This window comes from Ornithorhynchus anatinus, chromosome 7 (assembly GCF_004115215.2).
Source record: "Ornithorhynchus anatinus isolate Pmale09 chromosome 7, mOrnAna1.pri.v4, whole genome shotgun sequence".
In the NCBI taxonomy this organism is placed as follows: domain Eukaryota; kingdom Metazoa; phylum Chordata; class Mammalia; order Monotremata; family Ornithorhynchidae; genus Ornithorhynchus; species Ornithorhynchus anatinus.
The window spans coordinates 44,801,673-44,829,030 of NC_041734.1; the positions used below are offsets into that span (position 1 = coordinate 44,801,673).

Here is a 27,358-nt window from a genome sequence, read left to right on the forward strand (position 1 = left end):
AAACCTTTTTATGTTTTTGATAGTAGATTTGCACCACAGAAGACACTTAGGTAACCATTAATTAGAGGACTGTTGATTGTCAGCATTTTACAAACCTTCACAACTGATCCTGGAGTAACACACAGTTGTGATTTATTTTTTTTTTAACTTCTTTGAAGCAATTGGCTTGGTTGTATATATATTTCCTTGGTTAGGCCCATGCAAATCTGATATTTGCTTGCTTATTGCAAGAAGGAGACTTGTCAGACAGAAGCACAATGGTCTAGTGTATAGCACACTGGTTTAGGAGTTAGGAGGACCTGGATACTAATCCCAATTCTGCCACTTATCTGTTATGTGACCTTGGGCAAGTCATTTGTTAAATGGCGATTAAGACTGTGAGTCTCATGAGGGGGGTGGACTGTGTCCAACCTGATTAGCTTGTATCTATTCCAGTGCTTAGTCCAATGCCTGGCACATAATAAGTGCTTACCAAATGCCATTAAAAAACCACACACATATTCTTTCAGGAGACATACTGGAGAAGTACCATGACATAATGGAAAAAGCATGGCCTTGGGAATCCAAGGACCTAGGTTCCAATCTTGGCTGTGCTACTTAACTGCTGATTCTAATCCTAGCTCTGCCTTCACTCTGCTGTGTAACCTTTGGCAAGCCATTTAACTTCTCTGTCCCTCAGCTTCCTCATCTGTAAAGTGGAGACTAACTCAATTCCCTCCTCCCTAGACAGTGAGCCCCATGTGGGTTAGGGACTGTGTCCAAAAGATGATCTTGTATCTATCCCAGTGCTTAATACTGTGCTTTGCACATAATGAGCACTTAATGAATATTATAATTGTATTAAGTATTATTCACTGTGCCTTTGGGTCCTGAAAGTTTGGCCTGACAACTCACTCAGTGCTTGTGGAATTCACTTTGGGTAGGAACTTTTCCATTATCCCTCTCCTTCTATCCCTTGATTTGTGATACGATTTCCATTCTGTCATCCTCCTCCTTGACCTGTTAGCTTCCTTTGACACTGTTGACCACTCCCTTCTCCTGGAAACATTATCCAACCTCGGCTTCACTGACACTGTCCTCTCCTGGTTCTGCTCCTATTCCTTTGGCTGCTCATTCTCAGTCTCTTTTGCAGGCTCCTCCTATAACTCCCATCCCCTAACTGTGGGTGTCCCTCAAGGTTCAGTTCTGGGTCCCCTTCTTTTTTCCATATAGACCCACTCCCTTGGAAAACTCATTCGTTCACATGGCTTCAACTATCGCCTTTATGCTGATGGCACTCAGTCTTTATCTCCAGCCCTGATCTCTCTCCTTCTCTGCAGTCTCACGTGTCCTCCTGCCTTCAAGACAACTCTGCTTGGATGTCCTCCCATCACTTCTAACTTAATATGGCTAAAACTGAACTTTTTATCTTCCCACCCAAACCCTCTCCTCCTGCTCACTTTCCCATTACTGTTGACAGCACCACCCTCCATGTCTCACAAGCCTGCAACCTTGGCATTATCCTTGACTCTTCCTCTTATTCCACCCACGTATTCAAACCAGCACTAAATCCTGTCAGTTCTACCTTCAAAACATCGCCAAAATCCACCCCTTCCTCTCCGTCCAAACTGCTACCACATTAATGCAAGCACTTATCCTGTCCGCCTCAATTATTGTATCAGCCTCCTTGCTGACCTCCTTGCCTCCTGTCTCTCCCCATTCCAGCCCATACTCCATTCTGCTGCCCAAATCATTTTTCTTCAAAAACGTTCAGACCATGTTTCCCCACTCCTCATGAAACTCCAATGGCTGTCCAGCCACCTCGACATCTAACAAAAACTCCTTAGCATTGGTTTTAAACCACTTAATCACCTTGCCCCCTCCTATCTCACCTCTCTACTCTCCTGTGCCCAGCCCGCACACTTGGTTCCTCTAATGTTAACCTTCTCACTGTACCTCGATCTCATCTCTCTTGCTCCTGACCTCTTGCCCACATCCTACTTCTGGCCTGGAATGCCCTCCCTTCTCCTCTCAGACAGATAATTGCTCTCCCCAACTTCAAAACATTGTTGAAGGCACATCTCCTCCAGGAAGCCTTCCCTGGCTAAACCCTCTTCTCCTCTTCTCCCACTCCCTTCTGCTCCGCTCATACTTGCTCCTTCATTCATCCTCCCTCTCCCATCCCCACGTCACATATGTATATATTGGAAATATTTTTAACTATTCATTTATATTAATGTCTGTCTCCCCCTCTAGACTGTGAGCTGGTTCTGGGCAGGGAATATGTCTGTTGTTGTATTGTACCCTCCCAAGCTTTTAGTAGAGTGCTTTGCACACAGTAAGCACTCACTAAATGTGACTGAATGAATGAACAAATCCTCAGTTTATTGATAAGGAAGCGCACAGGGAGAAGGTTAGTTCACTAGTGAAATAGCAAAATAGAATTAGCATTAGAGAGGGTTAACTGCTCCCAGTTATTCATCCATTCATTCGTTTAGACTGTGAGCCTGTCATTGCAGCGATTGTCTCTATCTGTTGCCAAACTGTACATTCCAAGCACTTAGTACAGTGCTCTGCACATAGTAAGCACTCAATAAATACTATTGAATGAATGTATGAATTAATCTTGGCCACTGCAACCTCATGACTAATAAATTAGATAACATGGTTATTATGTGAAGGGTCTTATTAGAATAGGATTATGTTCATCCCTGATTAAATGGTTCTTTGGCCAGGTAGCTAATTATTGGGATTGTTCTCCCCTATACTCTTTATCTGTACTTGTATCTTTTTGATGTCCTTGAATTAAAATGGTGTCCTAATAGCCTTAAAGAATTAGTGTGCCTTCATAAGTGTTTGTTTCACTCCTAAAGAATAATTTAAGCAGAGGAAAGAATGATAGGATTGTATTTCTGATTAGTGGAATTACCCAGCACTGGAGACTTCATAGATCTATGGGAGTAACAGGAAGCTGTGTGAAAAGAGCACGGACCTGAAAGGCATAAGACTGAGGTTCAAGGCCCAGCTCCACTCCTTGCCTGCTGTGACACTTTGGAACCGTCACTTAACTTTCTGTGAATCAGTTTCCCATCCTGTAAAATGAGGATGGAAAACAGAGATGAGAACTCTGACCCTGAGTGAAATTGGAACTATGGCTGATCTGATTGTTGTATCGATCCCAGCTCTTAGCCCAACATTTGGCACATATTACTCGCTTAATACATACCATCTTTGTCATCATCACTACCAACCGAAGTTCCATTAACCCCAGAATATAAATTTTTTTTTATGGTATTTAAGTGTCTACTATATGCCAGGCACTGGTAGATATAAACTAATCTGGTTGGGCACGGTCCCTGTCCCAGATGAGACTCATTCACTCATTCAATCAATAGTATTTATTGAGCTCTTACTATGTGCAGAACACTGTACTAATCGCTTGGAATGTACAATTTGGCAATAGATAGAGTCAATCCCTGCCCAATAACGGGCTCACAATCTAAACGGTGGAGACAGACAACAAAACAGAACAAAACAAAACAATGTCTAATGCCCATTTAACAGATGTGCTAACTGAGGCACAGAGAAGTTAAACAATTGCCCCAGGTCACACGGCAGACAAAGGGTGGATCCGGGATTAGGAGGAATCTTCCATATTGGAAGGTCTTGGTCTTTCTGGAACCAACATTCTCTGTGTCTGATCGGATTACTCTGTGTCTATGCAGCATTGTGCTTGAAATATAGTAAGCATTTAATAAGTAACACAATTTCATATAAGTTGCTTCAGCTTTCTAATGGTTCCTTTCTTTTACATTGTCATTTAAACCATTATCAAAACTCTCCCAAATAGCCCTCCCTCTGTCATTGACAATTTTAGCAGCTAGCAGTGGAGAAGCCATAGTTGGGGTAGAGAGACTGTTTTCTGAGATGTGGTTCTTCTCCATCAAGACTGAATAAGACATGGGTCCTGGCTGGAATGTGAATGAAATTTCTGATATCTTTCATCTACATGAGAAGAGTTTTGTCTGACTTCCTCAATCCTGACTGAAAAAAGGGAAAGATATGTGTATATATGCCTGCATTTCAATACTTGTGGCATGAAAATACTTCATTGAAATTTTCTAACTGCAATTCCAAGGTCTTTTAATCAAATTGGGAAGAAAAATATGATTCAGATCAGTGTTCAGCAGGGACAAACAATGAAAAGGAATAAAATCGACCATAACCCAGTAGTCCTGATTCAAAGCAGTGTGTGTAATATCAAATAATAGTATTGAGTGTTTATTGTATGCAGAACACTATACTAAGCACTCAAGACACAACCCTGCCTTCAAGAAGTTTACTGAGTGAGACAGACATAGAATTATTTACTGATAGGAAGAAAAATAAAATGGAAAGATGGATACATGAATAAATAAGTACTTAAATAAATAGATTATGTAAATCGATATGTACCAAAGTGCTGCCAGTAGCTGTGAGTGCGTAAGTGCTGAGATGGTAGTTGAGAGGATATGTTTTAAGAGAAGGAAATTAATCGGGGAAAATTGCCTGAAGGGGGTGGCTTATCAGGAGGGATTTGAAAATGGAGGAGATATATGGTTTCGAAGGGGCAGTGAGTTGCGGTACAGAGAGGTAATAAATGAGTGAGGGACAGGGAGAAGGGGCCCTTGGCAGAAGCAGAGAACATGGGCTGGGGATGAGTGAGTGAAGAGGTCGGATGCATTGAAGTCAGTGGCCCAAATTTTGTTGACGTGGAGGAAAGGGAGAGCCATTAGAGGATTTTGAAGAAGGGAGAGATAAGAGCCAAGCAACATTTTAAAAAGATGCTTGTGGCTGAGGGTAGTGAAATGGGACAACTTGAAGTCAGGGAGACCAGCTTTTATAGTTAAATCTACCCATGTATTTGGACATAGCCTAGAATATCCCCAAATTTGCTTATAGATACTGGGTGGTATATTGCTCTGCTAGAGAGAATAAAGAAACCTATGTGAAATTGTGAAGAATTCTAGATCAGGCATTTCTTCATTACCTTTTTCTTTTCTTTTTATATGCCAGGCACTGTACTAAGTGCTGGGGTAGATAAAACTAGGCTCTTCCTCTCTTCAAAGCCCTACTGAAGGCTCACCTCCTCCAGGAGGCCTTCCCAGATTGAGCCCTCCCTTTCCCTCTGCTCCTCCTCCCCATTGTCCCTACTCCCTTCCTCTGCTCTACCCCCTTCCCTGCCCCACAGCACTTGTGTATATTTGTACATATTTATTACTTTATTAATGATGTGCATATATTTATGATTCTATTTATCTATTTTGATGGTAGATGGTCCTGTCTACTTGTTTTGTTTTGTTGTCTGTCTCCCCCTTCTAGACTGTGAGACTGTTTAGACTGTAAGCCTATCATTGGGCAGGGATTGTCTCTAACTGTTGACAAAATGTACATTCCAAGCGCTTAGTACAGTGCTCTGCACACAGTAAGCGCTCAAATATTATTGAATGAAGGGATAAAAGTTAATCAGGTTGGACATAGTCGCTACCCACATAATACTCATAGTCTTAATTCCCATTTTACAGATGAGGCAATTGAGGCACAGAGAAGTTAAGTGACTTGCCCAAGGTCACACAGCAGTCAAGTGGCAGACCCAGGATTAGAACACGGGTACTTCTGACTTCCAGGCGTGTTCTCCATCCACTTGGTCATGCTGCCCTTCTGTTCTTTGAACAGAAAGCAGCTGAAACCTAGTGGTCATCTACTTTAAGTAATGCACATGGTTATTTACTTTATCATTTTAGCACCATTTAGAAAATGAGACATCTATGGAGTCAGTCATTTTGCAGTTTGTTTTAAGAATTAATATACCGATATTAGGATTGCAAGTTTTTCTGTGACACAGATGAACATATATATTGCTGATTCATACATTGTGAAATGCCTCTCATGTAGTCAAAATAGCTCGAAGAGAAACGTACTTAGTTTCAGAGCTGGCATTTCAGTATCATCAGGGCCTGGCAGTATGTTGTTTTCATGATGGGACATTTGCCAATCTCAGCCTCCTCATTTAGCAAATTTTGGGGTTTTTCTATTTACTGAGCTCTTGCAAATGTGAAACAAGTTGGGTACATAAATAAATGGTGAGAAACAGAGCAAATCTGGGAGGAAGCAGGCCATACATGTGTCTGCCTTTTGACTTTCTGCTTTATGGATTTCCAGTTCAATATTGCGATGTGATAACAGCCACATTTCTAGTTTGTGCTAATTATTGTTAATTGACATTTTAAAAAGAGAATGCAAGAATATGAAGTAGTAAAAAGATCTTATGAAAGTGTAGTGAAGACTGTATGTTAGATTCATTCAATTAATCCATTAGGATTATAAGAAGTATAATCTATTGGAAAAAGTACAGCCCCGGGACTTGGAAGGAACTGAGTTCTAATTCTGGATCTGCCACCTATCTGCTGTGAGGCCTTGGGCAAGTCACTTAACTTCTCTGTTCCTCAGTTGCCACACCTGTAAAATGGACATTAAGACTTTGAGCCTTATGTGGGACAGGGACTATGTCCAACCTGATTAACTTGTATCTACCCCACAGTTTAGTAGAGTGCCTGTAAACAAAACAGTGTTTAACCAAAACTATAAAAAAGATTTACTGAGCACCTACTGTGCTCAGAGCACTCTACTAAATGCCTGAAGGACTGAAACACTAGTAACAGAAATAGTATTACCAGCTTACTGTGTTCAGAGCCCTGAAGTAAGTACTAGGAGAAAGTACACAGGTCAGAAACACAGTACCTGTCCCTCATGGGTAGCACCATCTAAACAGTAGTACAATACACACTTACCATGTTCAGGCAGCTCACACTGAACCATGTTTTTCCAACATGCTTCCAGTTATTCCCTTAAAGGGGATGCAAGGTGATCAGGTTGTTTCACGTGGGGCTCACAGTTTTCATCCCCAATTTACAGATGAGGTAACTGAGGCACAGTGAAGTTAAGTGACTTGCCCAAAATCACAACACTGGCAAGCGACAGAGCCAGGATTAAACCCATGACCTCTGACTCCCAAGCCCAAGCTCTTTCCACTGAGCCACGCTGCTTCTCTAAGCATAGGACCCTTGTTCGGTCCTATGAGAGGAATATTGCTTCTTTTCAGCACCTACAAAATTATTTACTGTATTGTGTGGACAGTGACTGTAGCGACACTTCAGGTAGTCACTTAGGATTGGGAAAGAGTCGTAGCCCTCCCAGAGTTCCCAACTTGCAGCCAAGGAATAATTCAAGGCAGTAGGATTGAGTTCTCGACAATTGCACAAATGATTTACAGCCCATTAAAGATTAGCAATTGTTCTACATCGGAGTCTGGGGAAGGGAAGGAAAGGGAAAGGGTGTTGAGTATTGTCAGTAAAATCCTTCAGTGGTATTCTAGTGGAAGAAAATTGGGTCTAAAATTCTGTGGATGCAGGTTCTAGTCCCAGCTCTGCAACGTCTACTGTGGCCAAATCATGTAAACCCAAGATGCTTCAGTTTTCTCACCTTTTAATTGTGGGTTATAATGCCTCTCTTCAACCTCACAGTAATGCTGTGAGGCTTGAATGAAATAATTTATCTGAATGCACTTTGGAAACTCTTTTAAAAAGGGCTATATGCATTTGTGTATCACCAAGAAAGAGCCCAAGCTAAAAATAAGTAAATATGACACATTCCACATTGTGATAACTTGCTGTGAAATAAAAGCTCTCTAAGTTTATTGCTTTCTGCTATAGAAATAAAATAAAGACCTAATCTTTTCATTAAATTATTTGGTAGCCATATATTTTTGCTAGGATCTCCATGAAGTGAATAATACAGTAATCTCAGAATTAAAATCATGTTTTAGTTGGCTTGTTGTTGTATTTTTTCTCTTGCGGGCCTATTTAGAGGTTACTTTCTTCTTTCCTTTTTGTAGTTAGGCCGATTTATAGCATTTATGTAATGATCTAGCTCTTTTTTATATCACAGTAGGAATTTGCATTAATGCCCCTATTTTACTGCCTTATGCATTGGTTTATCACTGGAACACAGAGGGCTCAGGAGGAGGACTGTTACTAGGAAGAGGAATAATTAATCAAAGTATTTATTGAGAAATTACTGAGTGTAAAGCAATGTACTAAGTGATTGGGATAATAGTAGACATGGTTCCTACTCTGAGGGAATATCCTAGGGGGAGGGAAGGATGAAAGAGAGTGAGAGAGAAAGAAACATGAACGAACAAGAACATGAAAGGCAGACAGAGATGGAAAAAGTTAAATGGACAGCATCAACAGTTGACTTATGAGTGCAAAGTACATAAGTAGCCTCATAGGTAACACTGAAGAAATCAAAGATGCCATCTTACCCTCTATGAGCTTACCTTCTAATGGGGGAGACAGTAGTCAGAGACTTTGGAGTCAGAGGTCATGAGTTCAAATCCCGGCTCGGCCACTTGTCAGCTGTGTGACTGTGGGCAAGTCACTTAACTTCTCTGGGCCTCAGTTACCTCATCTGTAAAATGGGGATTAAGACTGTGAGCCCCCATGTGGGACAACCTGATTCCCCTATGTCTACCCCAGCGCTTAGAACAGTGCTCGGCACATAGTAAGCGCTTAACAAATACCAACATTATTATTATTATTATTAGTCATTGACACACAAGCCATTGTTAAGAATGAGAGAATGTAGACCCATGTGGATTTTAAAAAAAAGTAATTAAAATATAGAAATGCTGAGGTGGTAATGGGAGGACCCTGGAAACAAGAGGCATCTCTCCTAGACTTTGTTTAAAAAAAAAGTATAAAATGTTTAATGGAAGTTCTTGTCAGATTAGTGAAATCTTCCAGTGAATAACCTGGAACTTCCTGATAGACTGCAGGAGAAGGTGCCTGGGAGTGCTGAGTCATGTGAAATCACTGCCTTCTCTGGACACTCCTCAAAGGATAATGCTTCAGTCAGTGATGCAGAACTGAAATGATGTTTCAAATACGTAGACATATACACAGGTTTATTTGCCTGTATACGCCCACATACAAACACTCTCTCTCTCTTCCTCTCTCTGTCCCTCTCTCCCTGTCCCCCTCTCCCCTGTCCTGGCCTGATTAAACAGACTCTTTGGAACATCTTGAAATGCTCATACGCAGTGGGAATTGGAAGCATAGTAGAGGAGTGAACTGCAAGAGTGGAATCTAAAAAAACAACAAAGCTGAGAAGCAGTTAGTTTGGATCAGACTGACCTCAAAGCATAGGCTGCAAAATTATCTTGTGTATTTGTGAAAGTGGAAAGTGAATTAGTTTTTGTTTGAATTAGCAGGGGTGATTTTTCTACACTGATTCTAAGTTGTCCCAAATTTACTGTATAATCAAGAAACCTTTCATTCATTCATTCAATAGTATTTATTGAGCGCTTACTATGTGCAGAGCACTGTACTAAGCGCTTGGGATGAACAAGTCAACTCCTCACTCTAGGCTTCAAGGCTCTCCATCACCTTGCCCCTTCATACCTCTCCTCCCTTCTCTCTTTCTACCGCCCACCCCGCACGCTCCGCTCCTCTGCCGCCCACCTCCTCACTGTCCCTCGGTCTAGCCTATCCGGCCATCGACCCCTGGGCCACGTCCTCCCGTGGTCCTGGAACGCCCTCCCTCCTCACCTCCGCCAAACTGATTCTCTTTCCCTCTTCAAAACCCTACTTAAAACTCACCTCCTCCAAGAGGCGTTCCCAGACTGAGCTCCTCTTCCCCCTCTACTCCCTCTGCCATCCCCCCTTTACCTCTCCGCAGCTAAAGCCTCATTTTCCCCTTTTCCCTCTGCTCCTCCACCTCTCCCTTCCCATCCCCACAGCACTGTACTCGTCCGCTCAACTGTATATATTTTCGTTACCCTATTTATTTTGTTAATGAATTGTACATCGCCTCGATTCTATTTAGTTGCCATTGTTTTTACGAGATGTTCTTCCCCTTGACGCTGTTTATTGCCATTGTTCTTGTCTGTCTGTCTCCCCCGATTAGACTGTAAGCCCGTCAAACGGCAGGGACTGTCTCTATCTGTTGCCGACTTGTTCATCCCAAGCGCTTAGTACAGTGCTCTGCACATAGTAAGCGCTCAATAAATACTATTGAACAAGTCGGCAACAGATAGAGACAGTCCCTGCCGTTTGACGGGCTTACAGTCTAATCGGGGGAGACGGACAGACGAGAACAATGGCAATAAATAGAGTCAAGGGGAAGAACATCTCGTAAAAACAATGGCAACTAAATAGAATCGAGGCGATGTACAATTCATTAACAAAATAAATAGGGTAACGAAAATATATACAGTTGAGCAGACGAGTACAGTGCTGTGGGGATGGGAAGGGAGAGGTGGAGGAGCAGAGGGAAAAGGGGAAAAAGAGGGTTAAGCTGCGGAGAGGTAAAGGGGGGATGGCAGAGGGAGTAGAGGGAGAAGAGGAGCTCAGTCTGGGAACGCCTCTTGGAGGAGGTGAGTTTTAAGTACGGTTTTGAAGAGGGAAAGAGAATCAGTTTGGCGGAGGTGAGGAGGGAGGGCGTTCCAGGACCGCGGGAGGACGTGGCCCAGGGGTCGATGGCGGGATAGGCGAGACCGAGGGACGGTGAGGAGGTGGGCGGCAGAGGAGCGGAGCGTGCGGGGTGGGTGGTAGAAAGAGAGAAGGGAGGAGAGGTAGGAAGGGGCAAGGTGATGGAGAGCCTTGAAGCCTAGAGTGAGGAGTTTTTGTTTGGAGCGGAGGTTGATAGGCAACCACTGGAGTTGTTTAAGAAGGGGAGTGACATGCCCAGATCGTTTCTGCAGGAAGATGAGCTGGGCAGCGGAGTGAAGAATAGACTGGAGCGGGGCGAGAGAGGAGAAAGGGAGGTCAGAGAGAAGGCTGACACAGTAGTCTAGCCGGGATATAACGAGAGCCCATAACAGTAAGGTAGCCGTTTGGGTGGAGAGGAAAGGGCGGATCTTGGCGATATTGTAGAGGTGAAACCGGCAGGTCTTGGTAACGGATAGGATGTGTGGGGTGAACGAGAGAGATGAGTCAAGGATGACACCAAGATTGCGGGCCTGAGAGACGGGAAGGATGGTTGTGCCATCCACGGTGATAGAGAAGTCTGGGAGAGGACCGGGTTTGGGAGGGAAGATGAGGAGCTCAGTCTTGCTCATGTTGAGTTTTAGGTGGCGGGCCGACATCCAGGTGGAGACGTCCTGGAGGCAGGAGGAGATGCGAGCCTGAAGGGAGGGGGAGAGGACGGGGCGGAGATGTAGATCTGCGTGTCATCTGCGTAGAGATGGTAGTCAAAGCCGTGAGAGCGAATGAGTTCACCGAGGGAGTGAGTGTAAATGGAGAACAGAAGAGGGCCAAGAACTGACTCTTGAGGAACTCCAACAGTTAAAGGATGGGAGGGGGAGGAGGCTCCAGCGAAGGAGACCGAGAATGACCGGCCAGAGAGGTAAGAGGAGAACCAGGAGATGACAGAGTCCGTGAAGCCAAGGTGAGATAAGGTATGGAGGAGGAGGGGATGGTCGACAGTGTCAAAGGCAGCAGAGAGGTCAAGGAGGATCAGAATGGAGTAGGAGCCATTGGATTTGGCAAGAAGGAGGTCATGGGTGACCTCAGAGAGAGCAGTCTCGGTAGAGTGGAGGGGACGGAAGCCAGATTGGAGGGGGTCTAGGAGAGAATGGGAGTTAAGGAATTCTAAGCATCGATTGTAGACGACTCGTTCTAGGATTTTGGAAAGGAAGGGTAGTAGGGAGATAGGGCGATAACTGGAGGGGGAAGTGGGGTCGAGAGCGGGTTTTTTTAGGATGGGGGAGACGTGGGCATGTTTGAAGGCAGAGGGGAAGGAGCCCTTGGAGATTGAGTGGTTAAAAATAGAAGTTAAGGAAGGTAGGAGGAAACCCTCTCCTTTGTTTTGGCTATGATAGAAATTACTATGAAATTAGCTGGTTCTATGGCAGCTAGTCTCATGGGTGACTTTGTGACTTTTTGTTCTAAGAAAGAATGGTTAGTTGAGTGTAATTTGAGAGTAAAACAATTTCAAAGCACCAAAGATTGGGTCTGGTACATAACCATAACTGGTTAATTTGGGACATTTTTAGGATTAACTAAATTCAAACATGCTTGACAGTTCAGAAACCATGATTGTGGACAGGAACAAAGACTGATGTTCTGCAGTGCAGCATGGAGGTCGCATTTGGGAAATTGATGCATGTTTGTATGTGTCTGTGTGTAAAGCAGAGCAATGATTCTCCCAAGAATACAAGACTGATGATTCAGAAGATCAAATTTGGCCACCACTGAGCCTTTTAGTGGAATTCTCAGCTTGGAAAAAATAAAGAATTGGAGTGCCTCCTGAGTGACAGATGATAGTGGGAGGGAGAAATGGTGGGGGGAAATTAGCAAATGCTGACAACCCCTTTCTTGCCTGGCTATTACAATTCAGGCCATTATTGGCTGTAAATATAAAAGATGAACAGAAGCTAGAGACTTAGAAAATATGCCACTTCAACTAAGGTTGTTGTCAGAGGGGCTCTGAACTAGTGTTCTCAGAGGCAAAACATCTGGATTCCCATGGATGGATGTCCTATGCTTGAACCGATAGACTGAAAACAGATATTTCCTTTCATCACTGTTATTGGGGAAAGTGTTATGTAACCTGCTACCTGTGGTCTGTTGGTCCATTGTGTTCACAGCATGCCAGCTGCTAATAGCAGCAAAATAGCATACCCAGCCTGCCTCACCCCAGGACAGAGAGTTTGGGCATCTCTGGAGCTGCGCATTCCTGGAAGCAGGGCCTCCAGAAACTGACTCTTTGTATCACCTAAAGGAGAAACTTCCTCTCAAGGGTTCCCGCATACCACCATCCACTCGGAGAATCTCTCCAAAAAGGCAACAGATCAACATCAAAAGGAGGAGGAACCAGGACTGTTTACATCAGCAAAAGAGGAATTTCTTCTGAAAAAAGAGTTCCCCCTTACCATCATCTCAAATGGAAGGAGGAACTTGCTTAACATGAAGCGCTCTTTGATGAACTGGGAACTAAGGGTTGGTGGCACTATGGAGATTTGGGATTTCTTAGGTTCCAAAAGGCACAAGTGTTTCCCACTTGTGTGTTTTTCTGATGGCTTATATGGTAGGGTCCAGCATCCTGGATTATGGGGCCAGTGGGATACTTTTAATAAAACAGACCTGTTGTGAACCATGATGTGGGTGAGTGGTTCCTTAGGGTTCCAAGAGGTTCAATGGTAGTCAAATTATATAGTCCTGCTGTTAGCTGAGTGAGTCAGTAGTAATATGTAGAAATATGTAATTGTTACCAGAAGAATGGGGGTGTTTGAAGGAACTTCAGGGTAGAGTCTTGTTGCCTTTCCACATCCTTCCATGCTATAAAATGTCCTGGGCCTGACTTCATTTTGTATCCGAGTCTCTTGTCAAAAGTGATGAAATTGACCTGAAGAACTGTGTGGCCTAGTGGAAAGTATACAGTTCTAGGAATCAGAAGACCTGAGTTCTAATCCAGATTCTACAACTTGCCTGCTGTGTGACCTTAGGAAAGTCAGCTAACTTCTCTGCATCTCAATTTTCTCATCTGTAAATTGGGAATATAGTACCTGTTCTCCCTCCTCCTCAGACTGTGAGCCTCATATGGAATAATGACTGTATCCAACCTGATTATCTTGTATCCTCACTGATGCTAAGTACAGTGCTTGGCACATAGCAAACACTTAAAAAATATCTCAGTTCTTCTTATTATTAAGAGGGGACCACAAACCAAAAGTGCTTTATGCACTCTTCCTTCATGTAGGAGCAAGGTTAAACATAACAACCTCTTGGGACTGTTTTCCACAAGTTTGGTAGGGGAGGGGGAAACACAAGGGCATTTGCATATCCCTTAGCTGCTTGTTCTTTGCTGGCGATTAGAAAAATTAGTTACTCCTTGACTTTTTTAATTCAAGAAAATCAGAGCTGTTCTCTGGACTAGGGAGTAATGATTAGAGTGCATAATGGCATTTTCAGTAATGGCACTCTGTGTTATAACATTGGCTTAAAGTTACCACAGAGAAAGTTCTTTGGACAGGGTCATTTTATGGTTTTTTGAATATCGGCCATTTTGTGATCTGGCAAAATCAACGCTAGTGTCTGTCTTTCCCCAGAGCGAGCATCAGAGAAGCAGCATGGCATAGTGGATAGAACATAGGTCTGGTAGTCAGAAGGTCATGGTTTGTAATCCTGGCTCTGCCACTTGTCTGCTGTGTGACCTTAGGCAAATAACCTCACTTCTCTGGGCCTCAGTTACCTCATCTTTAAAATGGGGATTGAGACTGTGAGCCCCACATGGGACAAGAACTTTGTCCAACTTGATTTGCTTGTATCCACCCAAGCCTTAGTAAACCCCAGCACATAATAAGCGCTTAACAAATACCATCATTATTATTATATTGGTATTCAGACCCCGCAAACCTTGTAACAGCTCGATAGAGTAGTTGTCCTCTGGTAATTGAACATGCACACAACATCAAAGTGCTTTCTCTTCTATGTCCCAACTTGGGAGAAAGGATCAGCCTATACATTTTCACATGGAATCAACCACTTTTAAAAATAGGAACCAGAGGGTAACAGGTATTAACAGGGTAACAGGAAGTTTCCAGTTCTCGTGCCTAAAATGGTCACTATTTTAGCAAACATAGGCATGTTATATGTCTCATTTGCTTTCAACTCTTTTCATTGTCTTCCTGCTGTAACACTGAACCTATTGCTCTAGTGTAGAAAAGAGACAGAAAATGGCCAGGGAACATGTCTGCTAATCCTGTTGCATTGTACTCTTACAAGTGCTTGGTCCAGTGCTCTGTGTGTAGTAAGTACTCAATAAAACCACTGACTAATTGAAAAATTTGAACATAATGCCATAAAAACAGACAAATGCAATGAGCTAGTCTCTCAGAAATAATACATTTCTTCTTGAATCTTGAGAAGCAGTGTAGCTCAATAGAAAGAGCCTAGGCTTGGGAGTCAGAGGTCATGGGTTCTAATCCCTGCTCTGCCACTTGTCAGCTGTGTGACTTTGGGCAAGTTACAACTTCTCTGTGCCTCTGTAAAATGGGGATTAAGACTGTGAGCCCCATGTGGGACAATCTGATTACCTTGTATTCTCCCCCACCTCCCCCCGTGCTTAGAACAGTGCTTGGCACATAGTGAGCACTTAATAAAAGTTATTATTATTATTAGGCTTTAAAAGAAAAATCAGTCTATACAGTTGATAGCTTTGGTTTAAATTTTGGTTTGGTTACTGACCTACTCTTCAATTATAGCCAGGGTGATGGAATATCCCTGAAACATCGTAGAATATTTTGACTCAAATCTCCTACATGTATTTGGAGATGTACCAAGTCCTTGGGTGCATACAGGCCTTTCTTCTGTGGCGGTGTTTAGCTCCAACATCAACTCCTGTTAAGCAACTTAGGGTATTGATTTGAAAAGTAGAAGTGATATGAAATGTTTAGGCAATTAGCTACATTATGTCTTAAATGATTTGCTTAGTGGGAGGGAGCTGGTCTTTGAGTGCTATTTTTTATTTTCATTTGGAATTGATTGAACCTTGTCTTAATGGATGTGCTTGTATGTGTGTGTGTTTTAATAGTATCTGTAAACATTCTGTATCAAGAACTTTTCTAAGCTCTGGGGTAGATGCAAGATTAACAGGTCAGGCAAGTCCCCATCTTGCAGGGGGCTCATAGTCTAAATAGGAGGGAGAACAGGTATTTAATCCCCATTTTACACTTGAGGAAGATGAGGCACAGAAAAGCTAAGTCCTTGCCCAAGGTCACCCAGCAGGCACATGGCATATTAGAATCTTTGACTTACAGGCCCGTACTCTTTCCACTAGGTCTCACTGCTTTCCAGCTGGTTCTAATTGGCATAGGGTCTCTGTGAAAATAACATGTTGTGTTATACATTATTTACTCCCAAATCCTTGCCGAGCAAAATTTCCTTTGTTCGTAAATTTGGAGTTGATTTCTGAAACTGTTGGTGCTGTAAATGCCACCTGGGATCTAAAAATCCAGCTGTGTCTTTTCTGCCTCAAACACCATCACTGGGAACCAAGATTGTTCCGTCAGGATTCGCTGACATGGCTGCAAATGGTGTGTGGAGCAGAGTAGAATTCCATTTGGTTCTTCCACAACTATCACAACTCTAGCAGCAGTAGAAGCATGATTTTATCAGTAAAGAGAGCATGTGCAGCTTGAAGCCACTCAGAGGGAGTAGGCAGTCTGTGTGGAAAGCCTGCCGCTTTTACATTATTACTAAACTATTGAAGGCATCTATATCATCCTGTGCTGGCTCCTGGTGAGAGACTCCACACATCACCAGAGCTGGCCTCAACTTTGAAGAAATTGCTGAATAGATGAACACTTCCAACTATTCAAATCCCACAGCTTTCTTCCTTTTTTTTTTTTAACCTGACCCAAGCCTGTAGAGAGGGGTTAGAAACCTTTTTGTGCAGAGGAGCTAAATTAAAAATAATAATAATAGTAATTGTGGTTTTTATGGTATTTGTCAAGTGCTTACTATGTGTCAAACACTGTTCAATGCACTGGGGTAGGTACAGGTCACTTAAGTTGGGTACGGTTCCTATCCAGTATGGGGCTCACAGTCTAAGTAGGAGGGAGAACAGGTATCAGATCCCCATTTTACAGTTGAGACTGAAGCACAGAGAAGGCTAGTGACTTGTCCAAGGTCACACAGGAAGGAATTGGCAAAGCTAGGATTAGAACCTAGGTCCCCTGACTCCAAGTCCTGTAATATTTCGACTAGCCCACGCTGCTGGCATTTGTTAAGCACTTACTATGTGCCAAGCATTGTACTAAGTGCTGAGGTGGATACGAGATAATCAGATCTCACATGGGGGCTCATATTCGAAGTAGGAAGGAGAACACATATTGGGTCCCCATTTTGCAGATGAGGGAATTGAGGCACAGATAATTTAAATGACTTGCCCAAGGTTACACAGCAGTTAAGTACCTGGATTACAACCTAGATCATCTAACTCCCAGGTCTGTGTTCTTTCCAGGAGGCCACGCTGCTTCCATTGGTCATGGAAAATGAGCCATCGATGCAAACTAGCTATTAATACAATTTATGGTTCCCTATGTGGCTTGGGTTGTCATTCCCTCATGTTGCACATGGCAGCAACATAGAAGTCATATGAATTGTTTAGACAATTACTTACATTATGCCCTAAATGATTTGCTTACCTCCATGGGATGGACCTATAATAATAATAATAATAATAATAATACTAGTATTAAGCACTTATTATGTGCCAGGCACTGTACTAAGCACTGGGGTGGATACAAGCAAATTGATTTGGACACAGTCCACATGGGGCTTAAAGTTTTAATCCCCATTTAACTGATGAAGTAACTGAGGCACAGAGAAGTTAAGGGACTTGTCCTATGTCACACAGCAGACAAGTGGCAGAGCTGGACTTAGAACCCAGTTCCTTCCGACTCCCAAGCCTGTGCTCTGCTCTACCTACTAGGCCACGCTCCTTCTCCTGGTCTTGGAGTGCTATTCTTCTTTTCAATGTTGTCCTAATGTTCCTTGTAGCTGCAGCAGTTGCTGGAAGTGGAGAAAGGAGGGGAAGGGTGAACTGTTCATTTGGAAAGAGCACAGGTTAGTCTCTTCCCAACTGCTTGTCTCTCCTCATCCCAAAGATGCGAGAGAGCAGTGTGGCTCCTCACTCGCCACCGAGGCCCATCCTCACACAATTTGGGGTGGCTGCAGTGTGGGCTCTTCCTAGCTCACAGCCAGATGCCCTCTCTCTCCCCCCTGCAGCCAGTTCATTCTTTCAATGGTATTTATTGAGAACTTACTTTGTGCAAAGCTCTGTATTAAGTGCTTGAGAGAGTACTGTCAGGTCTTGTCTGGGTAGTCCCCTCCCACGATTAATGACAATGGTGGGAACTCTGTCCCCCGCCTCTAGACTGTAAGTTAACTGTGGGCAGGGAATGTGTTGGTTTATTGTGGTATCGTACCCTCCTAAGTGCCTAGTACAGTACTCTGCACACAATAAGTGCTCAATAAATATGATTGAATGTATTAATGAAACAGAGCAAGGTGGGTGGTTAGAAAAGTCCTGTACCCCAGAGTCTGCTGGGGGTCTCAGAAGTGTGTGGGTTTGGGGGGAGAGGTTGGAGGGACCAGACCCGTGGTCTGTGGTCTGCTCCGCCTTGCAAAGATGTCCCCTGTCTAGTACCTGTTGCTCACTAGTGCTCCAGGGGCCACTGCCTTTTGCTGCCTTGCCCATCCTTCCTGCTTCCCCTGCCCCCTGGCAGTGAGAGACTGAACCAGTACCATCTTCTGTAGCTCACTGCTACCCTGCCATTCTAGGTGGGGTCCATAGCCTCCTTAGCCTAAAGCTCTTCTGAGAATCACATGTGTTTCCAGGAAGAGGCAGATATGGCTCAAGAGCTATACCCTGCTTTTAAAGAAAGTGGCCAAAACTCATCAGTAGCTTCCAGAAGCCTTATTCACTAACAGCATCCTCCTCCTATTCCATTATAGGTCACAAGCATGTCTTTCATTATTAATGTTTTGGCCTTTCCCTACCCCAGTTGGAAAAGTTATGTGACACCCTAGTGCTTTTTACTAGTACCCAATAAATACTGTCCAGTTATATGGTATTTTCAGTCTTAGTCAGTGGTATTTATTGAGTGCTTACTGTCTGTGGAGCACTGTACTAAGTGCTTACTCTGGCCAAGGGGAGAATTGAAGAGAAAGAAAAACAGGTGACAAGAAAGTGGCATATGCTATCCCAACATGTATCAATCAGTATTATTTACTGAGCCCTTTCTGTTTGCACAACATTGTACTAAGTGCTTTGAATAGCACAACACAGCAGAATGAGTAGACACATTCTCTGCCAGTCAAAACATTTGGAGATTTTGGAACAAGCCAAAAAGAGATTAAAAAAAAACAAAGTTGGAAATGACTGGTAATCTCAGATCTGACATTTATTCATTTTAGTCCATTATGGTATATTTACATGTGTGTAGATCTGGGAAGGTACAGATTTGTTAGTTGCTTTGGGAAATCAGTGAGGTGGGGGAAATTCTAAGCCAAAGTTCATGTGGAGAGAGTGTATCTCAGAAAGATCCCTGGGACTTCCATTGACTGCATTCCTTTTCACCCACCTGGGCTTGTGGAGAGAGCAAAGGTGGGTGGAGAAACAGGGAGTCCATTCCTAAATTTGCCACCGTCTGACTGACCTTCAGTGAAAAGGAAGTGTTAATATCTACCTCTTCCCCATAAGGCTTGTTGTGAGGATCAATATGAGGGCTTTGAGCTCTTGGGAAGATCTATTAGATATACCAAATATCATTGTAGGGGTTGTTGGGAAACAGGAACACTCAAAGGGGATTATGAGATTTATTTTTAGGAAGAATTTACAGAGAAGTCGCTTACTTGATCTCTTGTTAAATTTGATTAGTAACAATGACTTTGCATATATAAAGGGTCTTGCTTCTAGGGAGTTTGAAAGTTTTACTAATAGAATTTTATTCCTCCTCAAAGAATGCCTATGAAATGTAGGCATAAAACTGTGAATCCCCATTTTAGTGATTGCATCAGAGAAACTAAGAGAAAGGAAGTGCCAACAGAGGAGCTGGGGCTGGATTTTTAGATAGTTCTAACAACATAATCAGACCCCACAGATGCAAAGATGCATGAAAAAGATGGTGAATCTGGACTTCAGTCAGGTGGGGGTAGGGAGTACTTCGGTGAAGTGGATAGAGCACAGGGCTGAGATTCAGAAAGTCATGGGTTCTAATCCCAACACTGCCACATATCTACTATGTGACCTTGGGCAAGTCACTTCACTTTTCTGGCCCTCAGTTCACTCATCTGTAAAATGGGGATTGAGACAGGGAGCTCCATGTGGGACAGGCCCTGTGTCCAACCTGATTTGCTTGTATCCACCCCAGCACTTAGTATACTGCCTGGCATATAGTAAGTGCTTAACAAATGCCACAATTATTATTATTATCTAGGTTTCATTTAATTAAATCCAATTTTCTAACTTTTAGAAATGGCAAAGGTCGTGGCAACATATCCTGAGGATTGGAATGATAAAATATGGTGGCTGATTCCAGTATTGTTCCCAGAGGAAATGTTTTCTGTCACCAAATCACTTCAGGTTGTTGGCATCCCTAACAGAGGGGGTTTGAGATAATAAGTGGAATGAAGAGAGGGAGGCTAAACTATACAGTTTGGGCTGGGAAGGTAAGACCAGCACAGTGTTCCATTAGTATTTAAGGAGAATTAAAGTAACACACAATTCTGCTGATTTGGTGCTGAGGTTTTCTGGAAGGGCTAGGCTAACAATTGAAGGCATTAGATATGCCTGTGAAGCTACTAGCAGCATTTAAAGGAAGCAGTTAATGTAAGGGGAGCCGGTGGCTGGATTTTAATATTTCTAACATAATCAGACACCACAGATTCAAAAATGCATGAAAAAGATGGTGAATCTGGACTTTAGTCAGGTTGGGGTAGAGAGTACTTCAGTGTAGTGGATAGGGAAGCAGCATGTGGAGTAGTGGAAAGTGAACAGGCCTGGGAGTCAGAAGGTCATGGGTTCTAATTCCAGCTCTGCCACTTGTCTGCTGTGGGACCTTGAGCAAGTCATTTCATTTCTCTGTGCCTCACTTACCTTATGTGCATGGGGAATAAGACTGTGAGCCCTATGCAGGACAGGGACTGTGTCCAACCTGATTTGCTTGTATCCACTAGTGCTTAGTACAGTACGTGGCACATAGTAAGTGCTTAACAAATACCATAATCATCATCTTAATTCTAGTTAGCATTACCAGGATTTCTGTCTAAGGTGAACACTTTAATACAAATATTTTTTAAAAAAATGCTTCCATGCCTGCTTTGGTTGTGGGAGAGATAAGTGAAGAACAATAGCTATTTCAGAGGAGCTTGTTTTAAGCTCTTGAGCTGGTTGAAGGAGTAAGCCAAGACCATATAACTAAAAATGAGAGTGAGCAAAAAAGGAACAGAAAAGACTAAAAAGGAAATACAATGCCACTCTAATAGAGTGTCTGAGAAAGAAAGGAGCCTTGGGAGTGTTTATCTGCTTGTATGCACATAATCTCTCTCTCTCTCTCTCTCTCTCTCTCTCTCGCTCTCGCTCTCGCTCTCGCTCTCGCTCTCTCTCGCTCTCTCTCGCTCTCTCACACACACACACACACACACACACTTCAACAGTATTGTACCTTTGTGTCCAGGGTTAGAAATTTCTTATGTCAATCCTTTGTAAATCAGTCTGCATTAGTGTGAATGCTGGTTTCAGGACCCCAAACTGTTCATTAGAGACCATTTCAGGTCTAATCATCAAGGGGGTGCCTAGATTGAAACAGCCCAGGGCAGACCCCCAAGGGCCCAGAGAAGGCTTAACTTCAGATCAGGAATGATCAGCATTAGAACAAGCCTGCAGGTGAAAGAGCAGAACTCCCATAGCCTGCAGTTTCTGCCTGCTAAGAGGCACCCCTGTGCCTGATGACCCAGAGCTAGGTCTCCAACCCTATGAGAAGGGAAAGGGAAAGATCAGGAGTTGAAACCTTTTGGGTTCTGCTTCAATTGTCATTTTGTTTTTATCCCAGTTCCTGAAAATTAGTATTAGGAAGAGTCAAATCACTTTCCCCCAGCCACAAGTTTATCTCGCTAGAGGAGAGAAGAGTGCTGTTTCCCCCTATTCTTCCCTGCCCTGCTGTGTTTATGTTTTCGCTGATCTTGTGGGAAGTCTTCCCTTTCACTTCTTTATTTCAAAATGATGCTGTGATTAGCATTACCCTATAGTATAAAGTTAGGAAATTAGGGAAGAAAGAGGCGAGGGGGTGCGCATGAGCTCACTTGCTTGCCAGGACTCTGATTTTGCACCTCCTACTGGGACAGATTTGCTTTAATAATAATTCTCTTGGTTTTCTTAAGGCATTAAGAGTCCTTGACAGATGCAGTCTAGTTCATCTTCTCAACAACATCTGAGGTGTTCTCCTTCCCATTCTCCAGATGAGAAAATTGAAGCGTAAAAGAGAAGAGACTTGTGTAGTGTCTGAATGTTCTCTGGGTTCCAGAAGTCTTTTGAGCTATCTGGATGAAAAGTATTAGAGAAATTTAAGGAGTAAAGCATTCAATCACCTTTCCCCCTCCCACCTTACTCACTACTCTCCTACTACAACCCAGCCTGCACACTAATGCTCTTCTAATGCTAACCTACTTACCGTATCTTGATCTTGTCTACCTCACTACCGACCTCTCGCCCATGTCCTGCATCTGGCCTGAGATACCCTCCCTCTTCATATCTGACAGGTAATTATTCTTCCCCCTTCAAAACCTAAGGCACATCTCCTCCAAGAGCCCTTCCCTGTCTAGGCCCTCTTTTCCTTTTCTTCCTCTCCTTTCCATGTCTTCCTGACATGCTCCCTTTATTCATCCCTCTTTCCAGTCCCACAGCACTTACGTACTTATATCTGCAATATATTTATGTAAATATCTGTCTCCTCTATACTGTAATCTCTTTGTGGGCAGGGAATGGGTCTGTTTACTGTAATATTGTACTCTTCCAAACGCTTAGTACAGTGGAGTAACCTGGAGTGTTCAATCCCATGATTGCTGGTGAAAGGAGGAAAGCTGTGGATGCCAGCTACAGCTGAAGTATGGACTGTGGAAGGTGAACAGGGGAGATCAGAAGGTTGAGAAAATGTATAAAAGAGTGGAAAGTCAGCAAAAGAAAAGTGTTGTCCTCCTAAGATATGATTAGAAGCTGAAAGTGGGGTTGGGGGGCAGGGTTCAGGGTCATCAGTTAGTGACCTTTGGAATAGGGATGCAAGACTTTCCTCCATCTCAGTGTTTCCTGTCATCACTGGGCCTGGAGTGAGAAGTTTCTGGTCCAAGGGCACCCGGACACTGTTACAACCTCCAGAGTGCCTAGTCCCATCAGAAAGGTTTTTGGTTCTATCTGAGGGGACAGTCAACATCAATAATATCAACTGAGTGTTCAGAAAATCTATTTTCTGATCATTAGAAGACAATTGCATGTTTTCTCTTTCATTTTTGTGGAAAGATTTGCTTTAGGAGAATGGGTAAGAGAGTAGTGGTAAGCATGTACATATTCTTGTGTGTTCATATGTATGTATGTTTGTATGTATTCCTGCTTCACTGCTATGCCAATTTAAGCACAGACCTGAGTTGTATAGTCGTCTTACAATGCCTTTTCTCTAGGCATGTTCAGACACCTGGTGGCAATCATTTCCCCTCTATTAATTCAGGCCAATTAATAAGTTATTGTGTGGGGATAAGGACACAGTAATAGAGGAGGGAGACTTCCGTGCCCCCTCCTGCTGGGCTGCTCTTGCAATCAGGCTCAAAGAGCAGATCTTCAGTGAAGAGTCTATGATACCAATGTTCCCAGCTGGGTAAGCTTTCCTGCTGCCAGGTTCTGATGGTGACTGCCATTGCTATAGGATTTTCCTCTCCTCCTTGATTCATCCTTAGCAACATACTTTAGCTTGAAAGCAATTTCCGCCAGACTTTGAAGCCACTTTGTGTTGGTTTCATTATCCACTTGATTCTTCTAGTTGAAATGGGTTAAAAATTGCAATTCCATTTTCTCTGGCTCACCTGAGAACACACTAAGGGGTGAACCTGGTCCTGTTGGCACTTACCTCTTGTCCATCTTCCCCACTTTTTTGAGGCATCTTTCTACCTATAGAGTTTGTGTTTCCAGAAGAAAATCATCTCAAAAGAAAGCTGGGAAGAAAGGAAGTTTTAGGTCAAATCTTTTTAGACAGAATGATCAGACCAAAGATTTCCAGGAGATGGTAGGGGACTGAGAAGCATTGTTCCTGAAGGGGCTGTTTGCTCTAGTTCTGTTATTTTGGGGATGCTTATATATGAAGAAAACAACCTGGTTTTTGTTTTTTTTCCCTTTAGATCTCAACCATGTCTCACCCATCATGGCTGCCCCCCAAAAGTACTGGAGAGCCTATCGGTCATGTGTCTGCCCGGATGGAGACCACCCCTTCTTTTGGGACTCCCAGCATCTCTGTGTCCATGCAGCAGTCACCCAAGAAATTTGCCCCGGTAGTGGCTCCCAAGCCCAAGTACAATCCATACAAACCACCTGGAAGCGATGGTAAGGAATGATGTGGAAGAGACCATTTGCAAAGTCAAAAAGTGCTCTGTGTTTTTCTACAACACTGGTATCATTTCTGTAGATTACTGATGGATGATCTTCTTACTTGGTTTTATAACCTTAGCTTGAATTGAGAATTCATGCAGTGCTGACTGACCCTTCTCTTAAAGGCATATTACCTCATTATTTCTTCAAGTAGGATTCTTTCCCTTCTTTCTTTGTCAGGGTTGGCTTAACTCCAGTAACTTGAATGCTTTGAATATTTCTCTTCAAATACTCATAAATTTCCCCCATTTTCTCCAAAACAAGAGCATCAATAACTTTGAGGGCTTAGAGGAAACTTATTGCTATTGATCTAGAATGGCTTTGTGGGTGGATTCAGGGTTAGAACCCACAAAGATAATTTGAAACAAAATGGGGCAAGAGTATAGATAATTCAATCAATTCCCTTGGAAATAGAATTATAGGCAGATCCTCCCCAAATGCTCAGGTTGGAGGATTATTTTAGAATGCAATAATAATAGCATTTAAGTCATTACTAAGTGCTAAGCACTGTACCAAGCATTAGGGTATATACCAGCTAATCAGGTAGGACCCAGTTGCTATCCCACCTCACTCCACTGTTGTTTCTGTAGCATGCTGCTAGCCCTCACAGTTTTGATTAAAGACAGAGTGGCTGGATCTGAAGATTTCCAGTTCTTTACAACCTCTCTTTGCTTCTGTGGTCCTTCTCAAGCTGCTGGACCCTAGGCTTTGGGCAAACTCTATGGACTTGGCCTTTGCTGAACCCTGAAGGCTAATGAGAGTGAGCACTACTATTCAGAGGATGTTTTCATTAATTTGATGGCAGTGCCTGCAATTTAAGCCAATTCAGGATTGAAAGTCTATATACAGCTCAGCATCTGTACCGCTATTTCCTTTTAAAAAAATAAAAATAAAGCAGGATGTGCTATTTGATTGAAGAGGCTGCAATATTTCTGCCAATCAGTGTCAGCAGCTAGTCCAAATCCATTAGTACAATAGCTTATAATATATAAACATAAGAACATTAGACTGCTAGGAGCCAAGAGAGAAGGGACAGTTAAAGGATATTTAGTCCATCACACATCGTTCCATTTTTATTACTCCATTCTCTCCATGATGCTATCTAATTGTTTCTGGAATGACCTCGGTGTTTTTGTTTCGACAATCTTTCCTGAGAGACTAGTCCACACATTTATGGCTCTCTTTGCAAAGAAATGCTCTTAATCATCTCGCCTGCATTTATTCTTCATTTTCATTTATTCCACCTTCCTCCTTGGTTCCTGCAACACTAGAACTAGGGAACTGTACTTGCTATTTATGCTGGGATCCATTTCAATCAATTGCCTTCCCCTCCACCTGCTTACCTCCAATAAACTCTTTGTTGGTTTGTTTAGTTGCCAAGGCTGATGTCATATGAATAGGGCAGAACTTCAGGGGAAGGTTTATGAGAGGGTATCCAGAATTGGGGTAGGGGGAGTGATGGATAGGGTTGAGGGAAGAAGTGAGGAGAGGAGGAAAGGAAGAGCTTGAGAGAGCTTTGTGGCTGTGTCAGAAAGTCCGTTCCCATATTTTGTCATGTGATTGGCAATCATCCATTTCAGATGGGGTAGCAATAAGAAAATCAACCAATTCCTCAGGGAGACCATCAAAAAGAACCTTCAGTAGTCTCTCTCCACATTGTTGATCACTTTTTTCTAATGTTTTTGCTGTTGGTTTGTTGCCCTTTAAAGAGGACACACTTGTGGGTTTTGCCAGTTACAAGTGGAAAATTTTTGCTGTCATTACAATGATGTGAAGACTGAAGCCCAGGAGATAAGTTTGGCCCGTGAGATTGGAGGAGAAACTGGGAAGCTTTTGCCCTCAAACGTGCTTGAGAGACCCAGATTTCAGGGAGGAGGGAAAGTCTCAGTGTTGGATCTGGTAGGATTGTAGTTATCACTTGTCTCAGCGTGGCTCAGTGGAAAGAGCCCGGGCTTGGGAGTCAGAGGTCATGGGTTTGAATCCCGGCTCTGCCACTTGTCAGCTCTGTGACTATGGGCAAGTCACTTCACTTCTCAGTGCCTCAGTTACCTCATCTGTAAAATAGGGATGAAAACTGTGAGCCCCACGTGGGACAACTTGATTACCCTGTATCTACCCCAGCACTTAGAACGGTGCTCTGCACATAGTAAGTGCTTAAGAAATACTAACATTATTATTATTATTATTGTTCAGGTTTTGACCTCTCTAGTTCTAAAAGCTGAAACCTGCTCTCGTTGGTATATGCCAGGATTCTAGAAAGGACTGCAATTTTTGGCTCCCCTTTTCTGTGCTGTAATGGAGAAGATATGAGGATATATGTTTGATGTTTTCCAAAGCCCAATTCATTTCTCCGAAGCTAGCTAGTACCCTTTCAACAGCCAGGACGGTTCAACCATTCAGTGGATGATATTTGAATATTTGTTGCAATGAACTCAGAGAAGCAGCATGGCCTAGTGGAAAGAGCACGACGGGCCTGGGAGTCAGAGGTCTTGAGTTCTAATTCTGTCTCTGCCACTTGTCTACTGTCACCTTGGGCAAGTCACTTCTCTATGTCTTCATTACCTCGCATGTAAAAAGGGGATAATGACTGAGTCCCATGTGAGACAGGGACTGTGTCCAACCTGATTAGGTTGCATCTATCCAAGTGCTTTGAAGTGCCTGGCCCCCTTCCAAAGACCAGTGTTTGAGATAGTACAATAGAGTTAGTAGACATCATCCCTGCCCTCAAGGAGCTGACAATCTAGTGGGAATTGGCATAGATGGCCATCATGGACACTGGACTTTGAGATTAATGTGTTGTTACATGCATAGCATCAGGCACCCAGTGTAGCAAGATGACGTCATGTGCACCATTTTGTGGAAGCAAGCCAAATATTCCCAATTGAAGGGTGTTTCTTTTGGGGGGGAATCCCTGGATTCATCCCCCCTGCCATTCTTCTGAGCCATCATATTTACATCTGAGTTGCCTGTTAAGAAGGCCATGACATCTGAGCCACAGAACTTTGCAACAGGAGCTGAAGCCGAGTGAGATAGGTTGTGGAAATTAAAATTCTGGGCATAAAGCATATGGTATCTGGTCCCATATCCATGAAGGACAGAGGAGCAGAGCAACTGAAAAACTGTCTGGAATAAAATTGGATGAATG

General features: G+C 43.1%; 1 protein-coding gene across 3 annotated transcripts in view; it reads left to right on the plus strand.

Annotated features, from left to right (window-relative positions):
* Positions 1-27,358, plus strand: part of LOC100080375 (LIM domain containing preferred translocation partner in lipoma) — a 721,700-nt gene that overhangs the window by 234,683 nt on the left and 459,659 nt on the right. For all 3 annotated transcript variants that reach the window (XM_029068642.2, XM_029068641.1, XM_029068644.2), the window contains one exon: positions 23,967-24,168. In XM_029068642.2, the coding sequence (XP_028924475.1) occupies positions 23,976-24,168 (193 nt within the window). In that variant the 5' untranslated portion in view covers positions 23,967-23,975. The remainder of the gene's footprint in view (positions 1-23,966; positions 24,169-27,358) is intronic.